At 38.8% G+C, this 13,147-nt stretch overlaps 1 protein-coding gene across 1 annotated transcript in view; it reads right to left on the bottom strand.

Annotated features, from left to right (window-relative positions):
• Positions 1 to 4,166: 4,166 nt before the first annotated feature.
• ZC3H6 (zinc finger CCCH-type containing 6) overlaps positions 4,167 to 13,147 on the bottom strand; it is a 52,499-nt gene continuing 43,518 nt past the window's right edge. Inside the window, exons 7-12 of the mRNA XM_063443678.1 lie at positions 12,806 to 12,917; positions 11,368 to 11,477; positions 10,679 to 10,746; positions 9,035 to 9,426; positions 7,815 to 7,910; positions 4,167 to 6,821 (exon numbers count right to left, since the gene is read on the bottom strand). Coding sequence (XP_063299748.1) covers positions 5,302 to 6,821; positions 7,815 to 7,910; positions 9,035 to 9,426; positions 10,679 to 10,746; positions 11,368 to 11,477; positions 12,806 to 12,917 — 2,298 coding nt within the window. The 3' untranslated portion in view covers positions 4,167 to 5,301. The remainder of the gene's footprint in view (positions 6,822 to 7,814; positions 7,911 to 9,034; positions 9,427 to 10,678; positions 10,747 to 11,367; positions 11,478 to 12,805; positions 12,918 to 13,147) is intronic.

Raw genomic sequence — 13,147 nt, 5'->3', positions numbered from 1 at the left:
TATGGACAATCAAGCAAAAAGTGTTAGAAGTTTGACTTCCAAAGACTTTCACTGCAATTTAGGGGATAGGATTAAAAAAACAAAACAAAAGCACAACTTTGATGAATGCCAATGCAAGGTGTGAAATGAAAACAAGCAGAAACAAATATTTTGGTGTGAGGGGTCTCTCTCTCACAAAGCTCAGCGTGGTGTAATCTTTTTCTTGTGTGTATTGTAGATTGACACCAGAGCTGGTATTATGGGACGATTCGGAGAGTAGTATTTTTACAGTGTGAAAACCATTAGCTGGTTCTTAAAGACCCGACAAAAGGGAGCTAAGCAACCAAGCAGCCCAGACGTGTCTGGCGAGAGCTCCCACGTCTGGGGACAATAAAACGGGGAATTCTACCTGAAAATCGTGGCTGACAGCCGGCAACCCACGACGACTGCGACTAGGAGAGGCTGCTGCATCGATCGGTGCCTCTCCCAAGCTCCGGCACAGCCAAACGGACACACCGAGGCTTGCGGCCTACCAGGAACTGAGCCACGGGGAGACGGCCGCTCTCCAGGCACAGGTACGGCGACTGCAGCCTAATACACACACCTCCCCCCCCCCCCCCGGTCCAGTGGGGGTTATCCTGGACCACACAGAACCGCAGTGGAGAACCTCTACCACCAGCGTACAGCAAGGCACTAAACAAGCTCGCCTCGTGGCACGTCCAAGATGGCGGCTATAGATTCACCACACACTCGCAGCCAGCCTCAACACTACATGCCCAGCCAAAGTAATCCCACAGACATCCTGCAACGCCTTGAGGAAATCTTTCTCCGGTTCTGGGAGAAGCTGGACCAGCGCATGCAGTCAGCCCAGTTCATCTCACAAACCAAGCCACACGCCGGTGAGTCGGGGCACACGCGACAGGGAGTGAGGAGGGTGTCCTCGGGCACAGCGGTCACACAGCCGAACATCCCTACTCCACGTAGCCCACCTGGGCTGAAGGCCATCAGGGCTAAAGCCCGAAAGCATCTTCCACATCGGCGGAGGTCCCAGCGCCGTAAGCGGCAGCAAAACACCAGACCCCCCCAGCTCTCCCACAAGAGGAGTAAACTCGGACTCTGGCAGTCACCGGGTTTGTGGCACAGTGATGCAGGCCTGCTCACCAGCCTGGGGCTGGAGGATCACCTCTTCCCGCACCCGCACAGCAGTGGCCCTATACAGCCCGCCAGCGTGGGCCAGCGCCCCACCGGAGGCGAAAGTCAACAGCAAGAGGCAAACTCCTGCACTGGGTATAGGCTGAAGCCGACTACTGTACTAAGGACAGGCCGTATCTACATTCAGAAGGTACATTTACTGCCGCCGCGGCATAGACTCTTAACCCAACAACCACACGGAGATACATCTTTTGCGAGCAAACAAAGGTTTTGGAGTGTTTATCTCCCTAAGCACACTCGGACTGGTATACAGCTAATGTTATGTCTTCATTGGACTTGATCGCTTAAACTTGGTATCCTATGTGATCAGACGGCCTAGCCTGTAACAATGGCGACACTGACACTTTTCAGATTAAGCATGCTCAAAAGCATTATAATGCCCGACCTGCATAGCTAGTACTGCAAGGTTAAACTGTTTATTTCGTTTATGCTGTTTATCTCTCCCTGACGCCAGCTGAAATTCATATGTCCTTGCTAGCTTAAGTTTCATCTGTCATTTATTTCATGTTACATAACTTAAGCCGACATTGAGTTTTCCATGCCCGCAACAATATCATAAGGCTGTATCGTCAATAACGTTGCATACCCGCAGCCGCACTTAGTAAGCTTGTGTCATTTAAGTTTATTCATGCATGCTATGAGGCTCTGATTATCCGTACTACCTGGCGGGCACTGTAAGTGAGGAGCTATATATTACTACTCAGAATGAACAGTATGTTTTGCTTTACGTGTATGATCACAGTTAATCTAGCAATGTTTTTGTTTTTCTCCTTTTCTCACTCACTCTAGCTAGTGAATTGAATACAGTTATGATTTATGCTTACAGTTAATACGTGCCTATCCTTAAAACTGGCCCATCCCGTACCAAAAGCGCCAGTGTTACCACCACTCTAAACCTTACCATTACATTAAGCCTTCTTACGTGTGGTGATGCTTCAGTCGGCAATAGCCATACATTGAGAGATTATGCCAATATAACACTCTGATGAATCTTAGCTACGGCTACTTGAGTGTCACAAGTATAACTGGAACTCCGTTACAGACCAATCAACAAGGTTTAATAGCCTGCTCTCCTCTTGTTACATATGTACGAACACTTACTCATGTTTTATGTTTAGTTCAGATAAATGTACGTTAAGCGACTCTTAAAAGATAAAAATGAGGCATTGAAAATAATGTGGAAATGTAATTAACGTTGCTATCGTTGTATCGACCCTACACTGTGAAAACCTTTGCATTTCCCTCTCTTTATTTTGTACCCTTCATCCGTGCCTTAATAAAAGAAAGATTGACAAAAAAAAAAAAAAAGACCCGACAAAAGAACAATCAACTTAAATTTGGATACATGTAATAAACCTGTTAAAATGCAGTATTTTTGGTGTGTCCATTTAAAATGATACCAATACTACACATCAGACTAAGATACTGAGATGTATTTTAACCGCAAAGATTGTTTGGCAAAGTAGACCAGTTTCCATAGTCCAGAGAAGATTTTGCCCAATTTATAGAAAGGCAATACTCTGCTATTCTTGGTGTAGAATCCTGAATGCAAAAGGAATTACAACGCATGTCTGTGGAAGCAATCCCCCTCCCCCTATTTTTTTTGCATACAAAAATTTGATATATGTCAATTATCTAGCACAATATTAAACAAAACAAAAGGCATTGATCAGATAGTACACAGTTGTCAGTTATAAGTAACTGTAAAAGTAGGAACAGCCTGTAAACCGTGATTTAGACAAGTCATTTAGTGATATATTATAGGGTTATTCACTAAAGGGAGAATTGTTAGGAATTCAGAGTGAATTTTAAATTTAAGCTTAGAGTAGCCAAACTGTAAAAATTCTCTAGATCAACTATGCTTTCAGTTTGGGTAAAATTGTAAAATTCACTTTGAATTCTTACTTTAGTAAATGACCCTTTTAAAAAGACATGGGGTTAAAGGATCACTATAGGGCCAGGAACACAAACATGTATTCCTGACCCTATAGTGTTTAACCCACCATTTAGGTGGCTTGCCATTCCTTAGCCCCGCTATAAAAGTTTAAAACTCACCTTATTTCCAGCGCCGTGCGGTTCCGCAGGCACTGGCTCCGCCCCCTTTGTGACATCAAAACGACCGATTTTTAGTCAATCCAATGGGAAAGCATTGGATTGGCTAAAATCGGCACAGGGCGGGACCAAATGCCATTTTTTCCAGTCAGGACCTCCTCATAGAGATGCTTTGAATCACTGCATCTCTATGAGGAAAATTCAGCGTCTCCATGCTGAACGTCAGGGCTGCTTTTTCGGCAGCATTGACCCAGGAAGCCCCTCCAGTGGCCATCTAAGGGGTGGCCACTTGGAGGTGTCCCTAGAAGCAATGTAAACACTGCATTTTCTCTGAAAAGGTAGTGTTTTCCTGAAAAAAGCCTGAAGGGAACTATTATACTCACCAGAACAACTACATTAAGCTGTAGTTCTGGTTTTCCCTTTAACATTTTTTAGGTCTGGGTTGGAGTGAATATTATTTAAAACTACTCTCCTAATGCTTTTGTTTTGCAATGCAGATTGTTCAGTGCTGTTAGTGATAGATTTATGTACATATATTCATAAGGAAGACTAAGGAGGCAGGATTATGTTGCCACATTCTGAAAAACATGACTTTTTTTGTGCAAAAACTATAACAATTTGAACATGCAAAAAAATACAGCATATTAGTGAGACCAAATCAGATGCATTAAAGATGTATTGGTGCCCAGAGTATCCATTTTAAATATGCTTTGCAGGCCAGCTTAATAATTATTATAACTGGTGAGCCTGCGGCTTCATACCCACCTCTTTACACATTCCACATTGTTCAAAAATATCCATTATTCCCGCAACTCAAGTAAGATCTATTTTAATTTTTTTTAAATTTAATATATTTAAATCATAGCCTTATAGTACATGGGTACTAAAAACAGAATTGCAATGTTTTTGTATTTTTTAAATATTTAGTTAAAATGGTATAAACAATACATGTACTGAAATTACATGAACAAAAAATAAAATAAAGAAAATAGTGGAGTACAAAATCATCATGCAATACAGTGACACCATCAAGTAAACTACAGTACTAGCTAGTAACCGTGTTCCTGTGTGTAGGGGGAGAGGGGGAAGGATAATTAGACCCTTAAAGATGAGATATCAGGACTGCCCATATAAGTATGGTTCCAACTAACGCTTGACGTGAAAAGGTTAAAGAAAATGTTTGGACAATTCATGTTTATTGTACATTAATATTCTAGAGTTCTGTACTATGCCTTTATTCTATGTACAGTGCTTGATAAAAATGATTTAAAACATAATTTAAACTACAAGAATACATGAATGTGATCTGTTTATACATTACATTTATCAACAGCAATGAAATGTGACTGACACTAAAGTGTTGTTTTGGAAAATGAGAATGCAAAGTGATTTTCAATTTAAGGTCAAAATAAAGCAACTGGAAAAATTCTCAGATATTTTTCAGCTTGGCCACCAAGCCTTAAAATGTTAAATTCCTTTTAAATCTATACTTTAGTAAATAATCGTTTAAAGATTAGATTTGTCTGAAATGCAAGCTTAAAGCTAGCTTATTATACGCTTCTGTTGTTAAAGTTAGTTCCCTATACTTCCTGCATTTGCTATTGATGTTCTTATCCATAATTTACACAATATTGCTTAATACCATATAGCCATACAAATGTGTAAACATTTATCAATAAAGATAATGAACAAAGACAGTTTTAGAATAATATATAAACACACATACACACCAATATCTATATATACACATATATACATTGAAATATGATACAAGCACACACTTGTCTATTGTTGCATTATGTTCTATGTACAATGAAAGTGCTTTATGTAATCTACATCTTGTGTTTTTAACACAACTACCAAAATACACAAGGTTGGTAAAATACCACAGATTTGCAATCAGCATAACATACATCTGTATGCATTTCAAAATGAGGTGTAGCAGCTTACAGGTGTTTGTTTATAATTTACAAATAAATAATAAAAATACAGAAGTGAGCCTGCTCCAGACTAGCAAGAAAAATAAAAATCGAATGTACCCAAGCTACTTAAGCAACGCTAACAAAATGGTGAAGCTGTGGGGTCAAATGTCTTAAAGACCTCTTTTAAGGACTTGTCTTCTGGCTCCATTTCTGCATTGTCATCTTGCACTTGATTTGTCTGTCCTGTTTTTACTTGCCTTGGCTCATTGTAATGTGATCGCATGAGTCCAGTTAAAGCCTGAATTGGCAGGTTATGCACTGCTGGTGTGGTGGCTGCTTGTGAAAGGACAGGCAGTGCAGGAACAATTTTTTCAGTTGCATCATCAGATTCTTTCTCTTTACTTTCCTCTGAAACCTGGGTGTTTGATTGCAATGGTATTTCGACATCTTTACATTGTTGCAAATTGTCTATCTGTTCAGCGTCATTTTTGCACGGCTTGTCAGAATGTACAGTGGTTTTCTGGTAATCGCCATTTTCTCCTGCACTGACTGGACCAGAATCTAAATTAGGTGTATTATCCCTTGGATCATACAAACTGATATTTTTCAGGATGGAGACTGGAGCTCCTACTCGAACATTTGAAGAAGATAGTTTGGAGGCATAAGGAGGTAAGCTGGGGAACTCATGTTCCGATTTAATTGGAACAGGTGGTGGTGACAAACCAGTTCCTGATCGAGCAGCCCCGTGAGTATATACTTTCACTGAACCAGAATCTTTCAGATTACCAGGTTGGCTATCTGTGCTGGATGTTCTGTGTAGCCTCGTATTAAGATTTTTTTGCAGCCGAGGATCCCCCAGTTTGTTACTGATAACATGTGATTCTGTTTGTTCTGGAAAACTACTTCTAACAGGGACACCTGTCTGCTTAACTTTTGTTTCTAGTCTTGGATCTAGCCGTTCTAATCTTGGATCGACAGCAGAGTGATGCAATTCACTTGCTAGATTTCTTGATTTATTAAGCCTTTGGTCGGCTATAAGTGGAGGCAATGGTAAGTTGATGGATGAAACCGGATCTGGTTTAGGTGGAGGTACTGGTAATAAATCTTCAGGTGCCCACACAATCAGTTTTGCAAAGTTTGGCTTGGCCAGTAAAACATCCATTTTAATGTGACTAAATTGTCGAAGTTTACATCGGGGGTCTCTTAAACTTATGCCAGGTGGCATTTCTAAAGGTATTAGAACAGCTTTCTCCCTCAGTTCTCTTTCTAAATCTTCTTCCTCGTCATCAACTCCTTTTTGCTTTACTTTTCCTGCAGGTTGTGCAAGAGGAGTATCAGATCTCACACTACTACTACATGGTGAGATCTCAACAGGTTTAATTTTTCTAGGGTCACGGACAACTCTTGGATCAGTGCTAACTATTTCTCCAGGACTCCTAAGATTTTGTGTTTGAGGGGGTTTTATTCTGGGATCAGTAGTTTGCATTCCTGTAACCCTATCTTTTGCTAGTCTGGGATCAAATTGTGGAGCACTAACTTGCTGTTCAGTTGAATTATTTCTTGCAAGTTTTGCTTGATTTCGTAATGTTTTTAAGATTGAAGACACACCACTCCCATCTTCTTCCTCACTGCTTGTGTACCAGTTTGCAATATCATCTAGAAAAAAAAGGAAAAAAAAGTCAGATTCTCAAAACAAAAAAAACTTCAAAACACTAAACCACAAAGAACATTACTCCGTTCACACATTAAAGCTATTGAAGCCTCAATAAGAAGAGTCCATGGTATTTAAAAGATTTAAAACTAACAAGACAGACACACCACACTGATACTGATACATTCACACACATTTTCTTATTTTAGTTTAGGTCCACTTAGCCTCCCCACACCTTTGCGGCTGCTGACATTTTCAAACTCTTCTTGCTCTGCTATCTTGCATGCTGTTTATTGATGCCTGGACCGGAGTGATGTTGTATTCAGTCTTCCGGCATCATTGCCGCATGCACGAGGGAGCAGAGGAAGATTACATCAACCTCGCCGTCCGCCTCCATCATGTGGTTGCCGATTCCACAGCCACTGACTGGGCTGACAAACAGCAAGACGCCAGGAGAAAATTCCTAGTCCCAATGGTGGCCTGGGATTTTTTTGTGCCCTGCATAGTTGCTATCAATGTAAAGAGCAGCTAAACTCATCCTGTGGAGCTGCGGCTAACAGATAAACAACTTCTCGAAAACACATGCTGGAGAGGAGTTTATGAGTTAAGATTAAGACCCCGGATCAGAGTTAGAGGTTCTTAGAGAAGACTTTCCTGATCACAGAGGGGTCTGTCCTCATCTGCAGAGTATCTCTTTAAGCTTTGCTGATGCACAATTTTGGTGGAGAGCAAATTTACTTTCTATTTTCTTTCCCCATTTTAATGCATTATCTATAAAGTGCATAAAAAAACCAAGGTAACCAATCCTTACTTATTATTCCCCTTGAGAATTTTAACGCCTAATATATCAAACCTTTAAAAGCAAATTATTTACGTACTTTGCATCTCACTTCAATTAATAAACCTTTACAACATACTACAGGTTCAGTTAAAAAAAACAAAATTCCCTTTATGAAGAAAAGGTTAAAAGTCTAGAGATGCAAATAAGTGATACATACCTTCCTCCTTGCTTGTAGACCTTGGCAGTGGATTCATATTAGCTTCTCCCATGTCAAGATTTTTTCCAATTCTTGAAAATAAAACATTATGCATTGCTGAAAGAAGAAGGAAGAAAAAAAAAGAAAAAAGGTTACATTGGCAGATAACACAAATTATTATTCACTCAAGGTTCACTGCCCTACACAAATTCATTTTTTTACCACCATAGACTGTGTGGTGTATAATTATGCACCGATGACACTCCAGATTTGCTCATCTCACCTTGTGCAAGCATTTACATGGTACATGCATTTTTAACTGGATTTTATTTGAGGAAAAAAAACAAAAAAACCAAATATAGAGATTTAGATTTTCCCTACTAAACAACAAATAAACATACAGTTTTGTGACCAAACAACTGACCGATCATGCCCAAGCTACGTCAACTCCTGTTAAGAAGTGTACTCCTTTATCTAGATTACAGCCTATTAAACAAGACATAAGCCATTTGGCTGCAATTTGATTATACTTATGTGATTCAAGTCTAATGAGCACATAACTAATTTGTCAACTGGTACACAGATAACTGTGTATTAGTTTAAATAAGCTATGTGCAACAGGGAAGGGTAAAAATATATCCTAAACAGAATATGTCCTAAAATATTTGAAAGATGCATGTAATGGGCACGTCACTCTAAGGAAGAGCAATTTCTAACAGAATGATGCCAATGTCTTCAGCACAAGACACGTGATACTGGTGTGGAACATGTTATGTAATTTGGAACATGTTATGTAATTTCAAAAAAGTCTGTTAGCACAACCAAGGTTTTACTGGTTATGATGCTGTAGAAGCTGTCCCTGCAAATCTTTCAAATGTTTACAATTTTCTAATACAGGGCTGGCACCCATATTTTACCTGTCTTCCCAATTCATGAGGAAGAACTTGTTCCATGGAAGTCAACCTTTTGAACCTGAAGAAGCTATGTTGTGAGCACTCTGCTTTGAACCTATCTTAGAGCACTGTGCATGCATGAACTCAAAGCAACCAGCACCGGCCATGCAGGGAACAGTGCCGCTTGTGTATGAACTCGCTCACAGCTCAGCTCTTAAAGTTTCAGGAACAACTTGCACAGAATTTAGTCTACGCACCAGAGATTTAATAAAGAAGAAAGAAAAAAATGCCTCACAGCTTCTTAGATTTATAAAAGAAAACAAAACAAAAAAGCACATCACTACTTACATTCAGCAGGGTTCGAGGGTTGAACATTATGAACGGCTTGCTGTGAATAATAGTTATCATAGAATGCAGGTTGATTCTGCATAGTCTGATAGCTGTTCTGAGATTGCATAACATGCTGTGGGTCATCTGCATTCTGAAGAAAGGGAGGGCATGGCAAACTGTGACCATCTCTGTGGTTGTTTCCCATATGGCCTGGCATTCCAGAAGTACCAAATGGTGCATTCATTACCGGCATATTTGGGCTACAATACCCAGCAGCAGTTTGTATTGGTGGACTTGTAGTCACAGGCAAAACATTGGATGGTGGTTCTGGAAGTGGTTCAGAGTTGTACATTGATGGAGGATTGCCTTGGAATTGCATTCCCATGTATGGAGAGTTGTAAAACTTTGCTCTGCATGAAAGTGACAAAATACAGGCGATATTAAAGATATTTTTAAGTTTTAGCCAATCATCCTACATTAACCTTTATTTTATATTAAAACCGTAAAATATGACAAGATAATGTTTTCAAATCCTTTGATGCAAACTGGATTCCATCATACAAAAATATAAAAAAAAATGTACTGCATGATGTGACTGACATTGTGTGGTACAATTCTCTCCTAAAATATCTCCAAATGGGCTGAATTTAGGACAGCAACCAATAATAGAAGTAGCTGCCCTACAGTGCCAACAGTGTAGCATTAGCTATAATACAAACCAAAGAAGCATTTATAAAAAGGTACAATCATGTCATCTCAGGGTTCTGATAACATTCTAAAACCACTCTAGAGCTTTGGCTTCTGGTTTATTATGATGCCTCCAGGACCTTTTGCTGACATTACACACACATTCATACATATCTATGTTCTTCCTTCACTTAGATGTACATTACATGTAAGTACGTGAAGACTCTGCTTGCCATAACAAGTAAATAACTGATATACCATGATCCTGGCATTCCATCACAGCAAGGTTGTACTGGAAGCCAACACCCAGATGTGCGGTGGTGGAAAATTACTTCAGCGTTTATTGAAATAAACGAAAACATAGATATCGCCAGTTAAATTATGAAAGTTCCTTTTTACATTATGTACATTTTATCCATCTATAGAGAAGACCATACAACAGTGGTTGCCAATCCAGTTCCTGAAGGAATACCGAATGTCCTTGTTTGTCAGTGTCCTCAGTGGAAAAGAATTTGAAAATCCCTAAATCCTCAGCTGCTGTTGTGGCTTGATGACTGGATAGGGAATCAATTATTGTAAGCCCGTATGTTAGCTGAAATGTTACTTGTTGCAGGCTTTTGTAAATCCTTATCCAGGGTGCACACATACCTGCATTTTGATCATCATGTCGGTGTTGGTCATTGAAGCAACTGAAGTACATGGGTTTAATAAAACACTGAGTTTGTTTGCATCCTATATATTGCCCAATGACATTTGCACTGTAGCAGTAATTTAATTTTCTGTAGCTTACTTTAAGAGTGCAGAGTGGCAACAGAAGCCCATACAGGCAAATTATGCAGTACAAATAATTTCCACTTGTAAAAAGATATACTGGATACATCCACCATATAGAAGGATTATATACTGGATATATTGGAATATCGCTCCCAGGAGAAAATTATGTTGTAGCATTACTGGAAATAAAAAGGCACCTACCCATGTCGTCGCATGTTGTCCATGTCGTTTTCTTCTTCATGCTGTGGCTCTTCTTCCATTTTTAAATGCTGCATTAAGACATATATAAAGGCATGTATTAAACATAATTGGATTTTATTAGCAATTAAAGAAGTGCTTATACTGGTTACTTAATAAAAATACCAAAATGCTTAAAAGGAACACATACGTTAGGAAAACAAAAAAGTTAGAGTGATGTTAGGGCTACTTTTTTATTTCATTATTAAAAACACAACCAGGAAGCACATCTTGGGTCTGTCAAGAGTGAAAGCCACTACGGGTGGCATTAGGTAGCAATGTAATCACTGCCCTTTCTCGGAAAAGGCAGTGTATACACTGCTGAGACTATAGGGGCAGTCACTTTAAAACACCCGAACCACTGCAGCTTAATGTAATGGTTCTTGAGCCTTTAAAGTTTTACAGCATTTTGTTCAGTTTTATATATATACACACACACATATATATATATATATATATATATATATATATATATAAATAATAGTTTACAATTGGACATATGGAAATTATAAAATTGTGATAATAAAAAGTGATAATATATGCAAGATAAAACGCACAAAACATTAATAAGCATTATAAATGCTATTATGTTACTTTTCATGTCAGATGTTACCATACAAGTTCCACCAGAGCAGTAAACATTAAAAGATTACCTTATGCAGTAATTCCCTCATGTCGTCAGTCAATTGTTCATGTGAAAACTTGCAGTTATCTCCTTGGTAGCATTTTACTCCTGTATGGAAAAACTTGCATGGAAATTCATGTATATAGCCATTAAGGATTTAAGAAACCATAGCAACTCATAACCATTTGTAAAACAGGACAAAATGCACTGATACAAAGTAGCTTGTTTTAGCTCATTTCAGACACATAACAAATGTGCAGTCAGGTGTGGAGTATGCTTAGGACAACTTTCAGGTTCTTGAAGGCTAACGCTATATTGATAGATTATGCCCTATCCAGGAGTCCAATCACTACAGTGTAGTAAAGCTGTACCAATAGATACTAGCAGTGGCAGAGCCTGTATTTAGAAGATATCAATATTAAACATAAAAAGGACACTACAAGCACCAAAACAACTTTAGTTTAACCCCTTAAGGACATGTGACATGTCATGATTGTCTTTTATTCCAGATGTTTTGTCCTTAAGGGGTTGATGGAGTGTTTTTTTTGTGCATAGATCATGCCCCCCTGCAATCTCTGCTCAATTCTCTGCCATTTACCAATCCATTCATTTTGTTTATGAATCCTTAGTCACACTTCCCTTACATGTGACCTACACAGTCTCACTACATATTTCCTATAAATAGGGATGCCTGCACGTTCTGTTGCACTACTTTCTATCTACCTGTTCTGTTTTCTCTATAAATAGGGTTAAATTGTTTAAAATTTCCTTTATAGCGCATTGTGTTTAATGTAGAATTGCTTATCATTGCGTGATTACAGTTTACTTACCAGAGTAGGAGTTAAAACTTCTAAAGTGAACACACTTTGACAATTCTTTTTCATTCTGGCTGTACAAGTCATTGGGGGTGTGGCTAGTGATATATAAACAGGAACAAAAGTGATTTAATTGCTAAATGACAAAATGGAGTAGTGGAACGGCAGGGGCATAATTTATACACTAAATCTGCTTAATTATGCTAAAGTTGTGTTGATGCATAGAGTATCCCTTTAAAGGGAAATTCTAAATACTCCCTTTTAACCCCTTAAGGACCAAACATCTGGAATAAAAGGGAATCATGACATGTCACACGTCATGTGTCCTTAAGGGGTTAATGGCAAACAAAATGTAGATAATCTGGTCATAAAGGTGCCCATCTTGGTTTTCACAAAAGGTAATATTTAATAATATTTAAAAATGTTGCTCTATTTTCTTGACCAATACTTTCAGTTTCCAATTACTACTGTGTCTAACCAGTATATACTTAGAGCTTTACCAGCAAAGAGCAAGTTTCATTCATTTCATTAAAGCTGCTACAGATAAAAGCAGCCATTTTGTGATAAAGCATTTATTCTTAAGGGCTTGAATAGGGTGTTTCAATTTCATTAAATTAACAATCGAAAATAGGAACCCTAGTAAAAGGATATTGTGCATGTAAAGGCAGTTCTCTCCTTTGGTACAGTATCCCAATATATAAAACTTGCAGATTTCTTTTTTCTTTTCAATCTCTGCGTCGTGATCAAATTTACACTGGTCTCCCTGGAGAAAGAGAAGAGGATTAAAACACTAGCAGTCCTGGGCCCCAGCTGTTGCAGAACTGCAATGCCCATGACATTCACAGTCTTAAATTAGGAGTTTTTAACCAACATCTGCTGTGTGTAAAGTGGAATACCCTGTACACACGGTTTGGCCGAAACCCCTCAAAAAGAATAAACACATTGTTCTGGTAAATTTTGCCACAGCAACAAATTAAAATCCAGTATCCCTTA

Source organism: Pelobates fuscus, chromosome 2, assembly GCF_036172605.1.
Source record: "Pelobates fuscus isolate aPelFus1 chromosome 2, aPelFus1.pri, whole genome shotgun sequence".
Lineage (NCBI taxonomy): Eukaryota > Metazoa > Chordata > Amphibia > Anura > Pelobatidae > Pelobates > Pelobates fuscus.
This window is presented reverse-complemented; position numbering and strand designations above follow the sequence as displayed.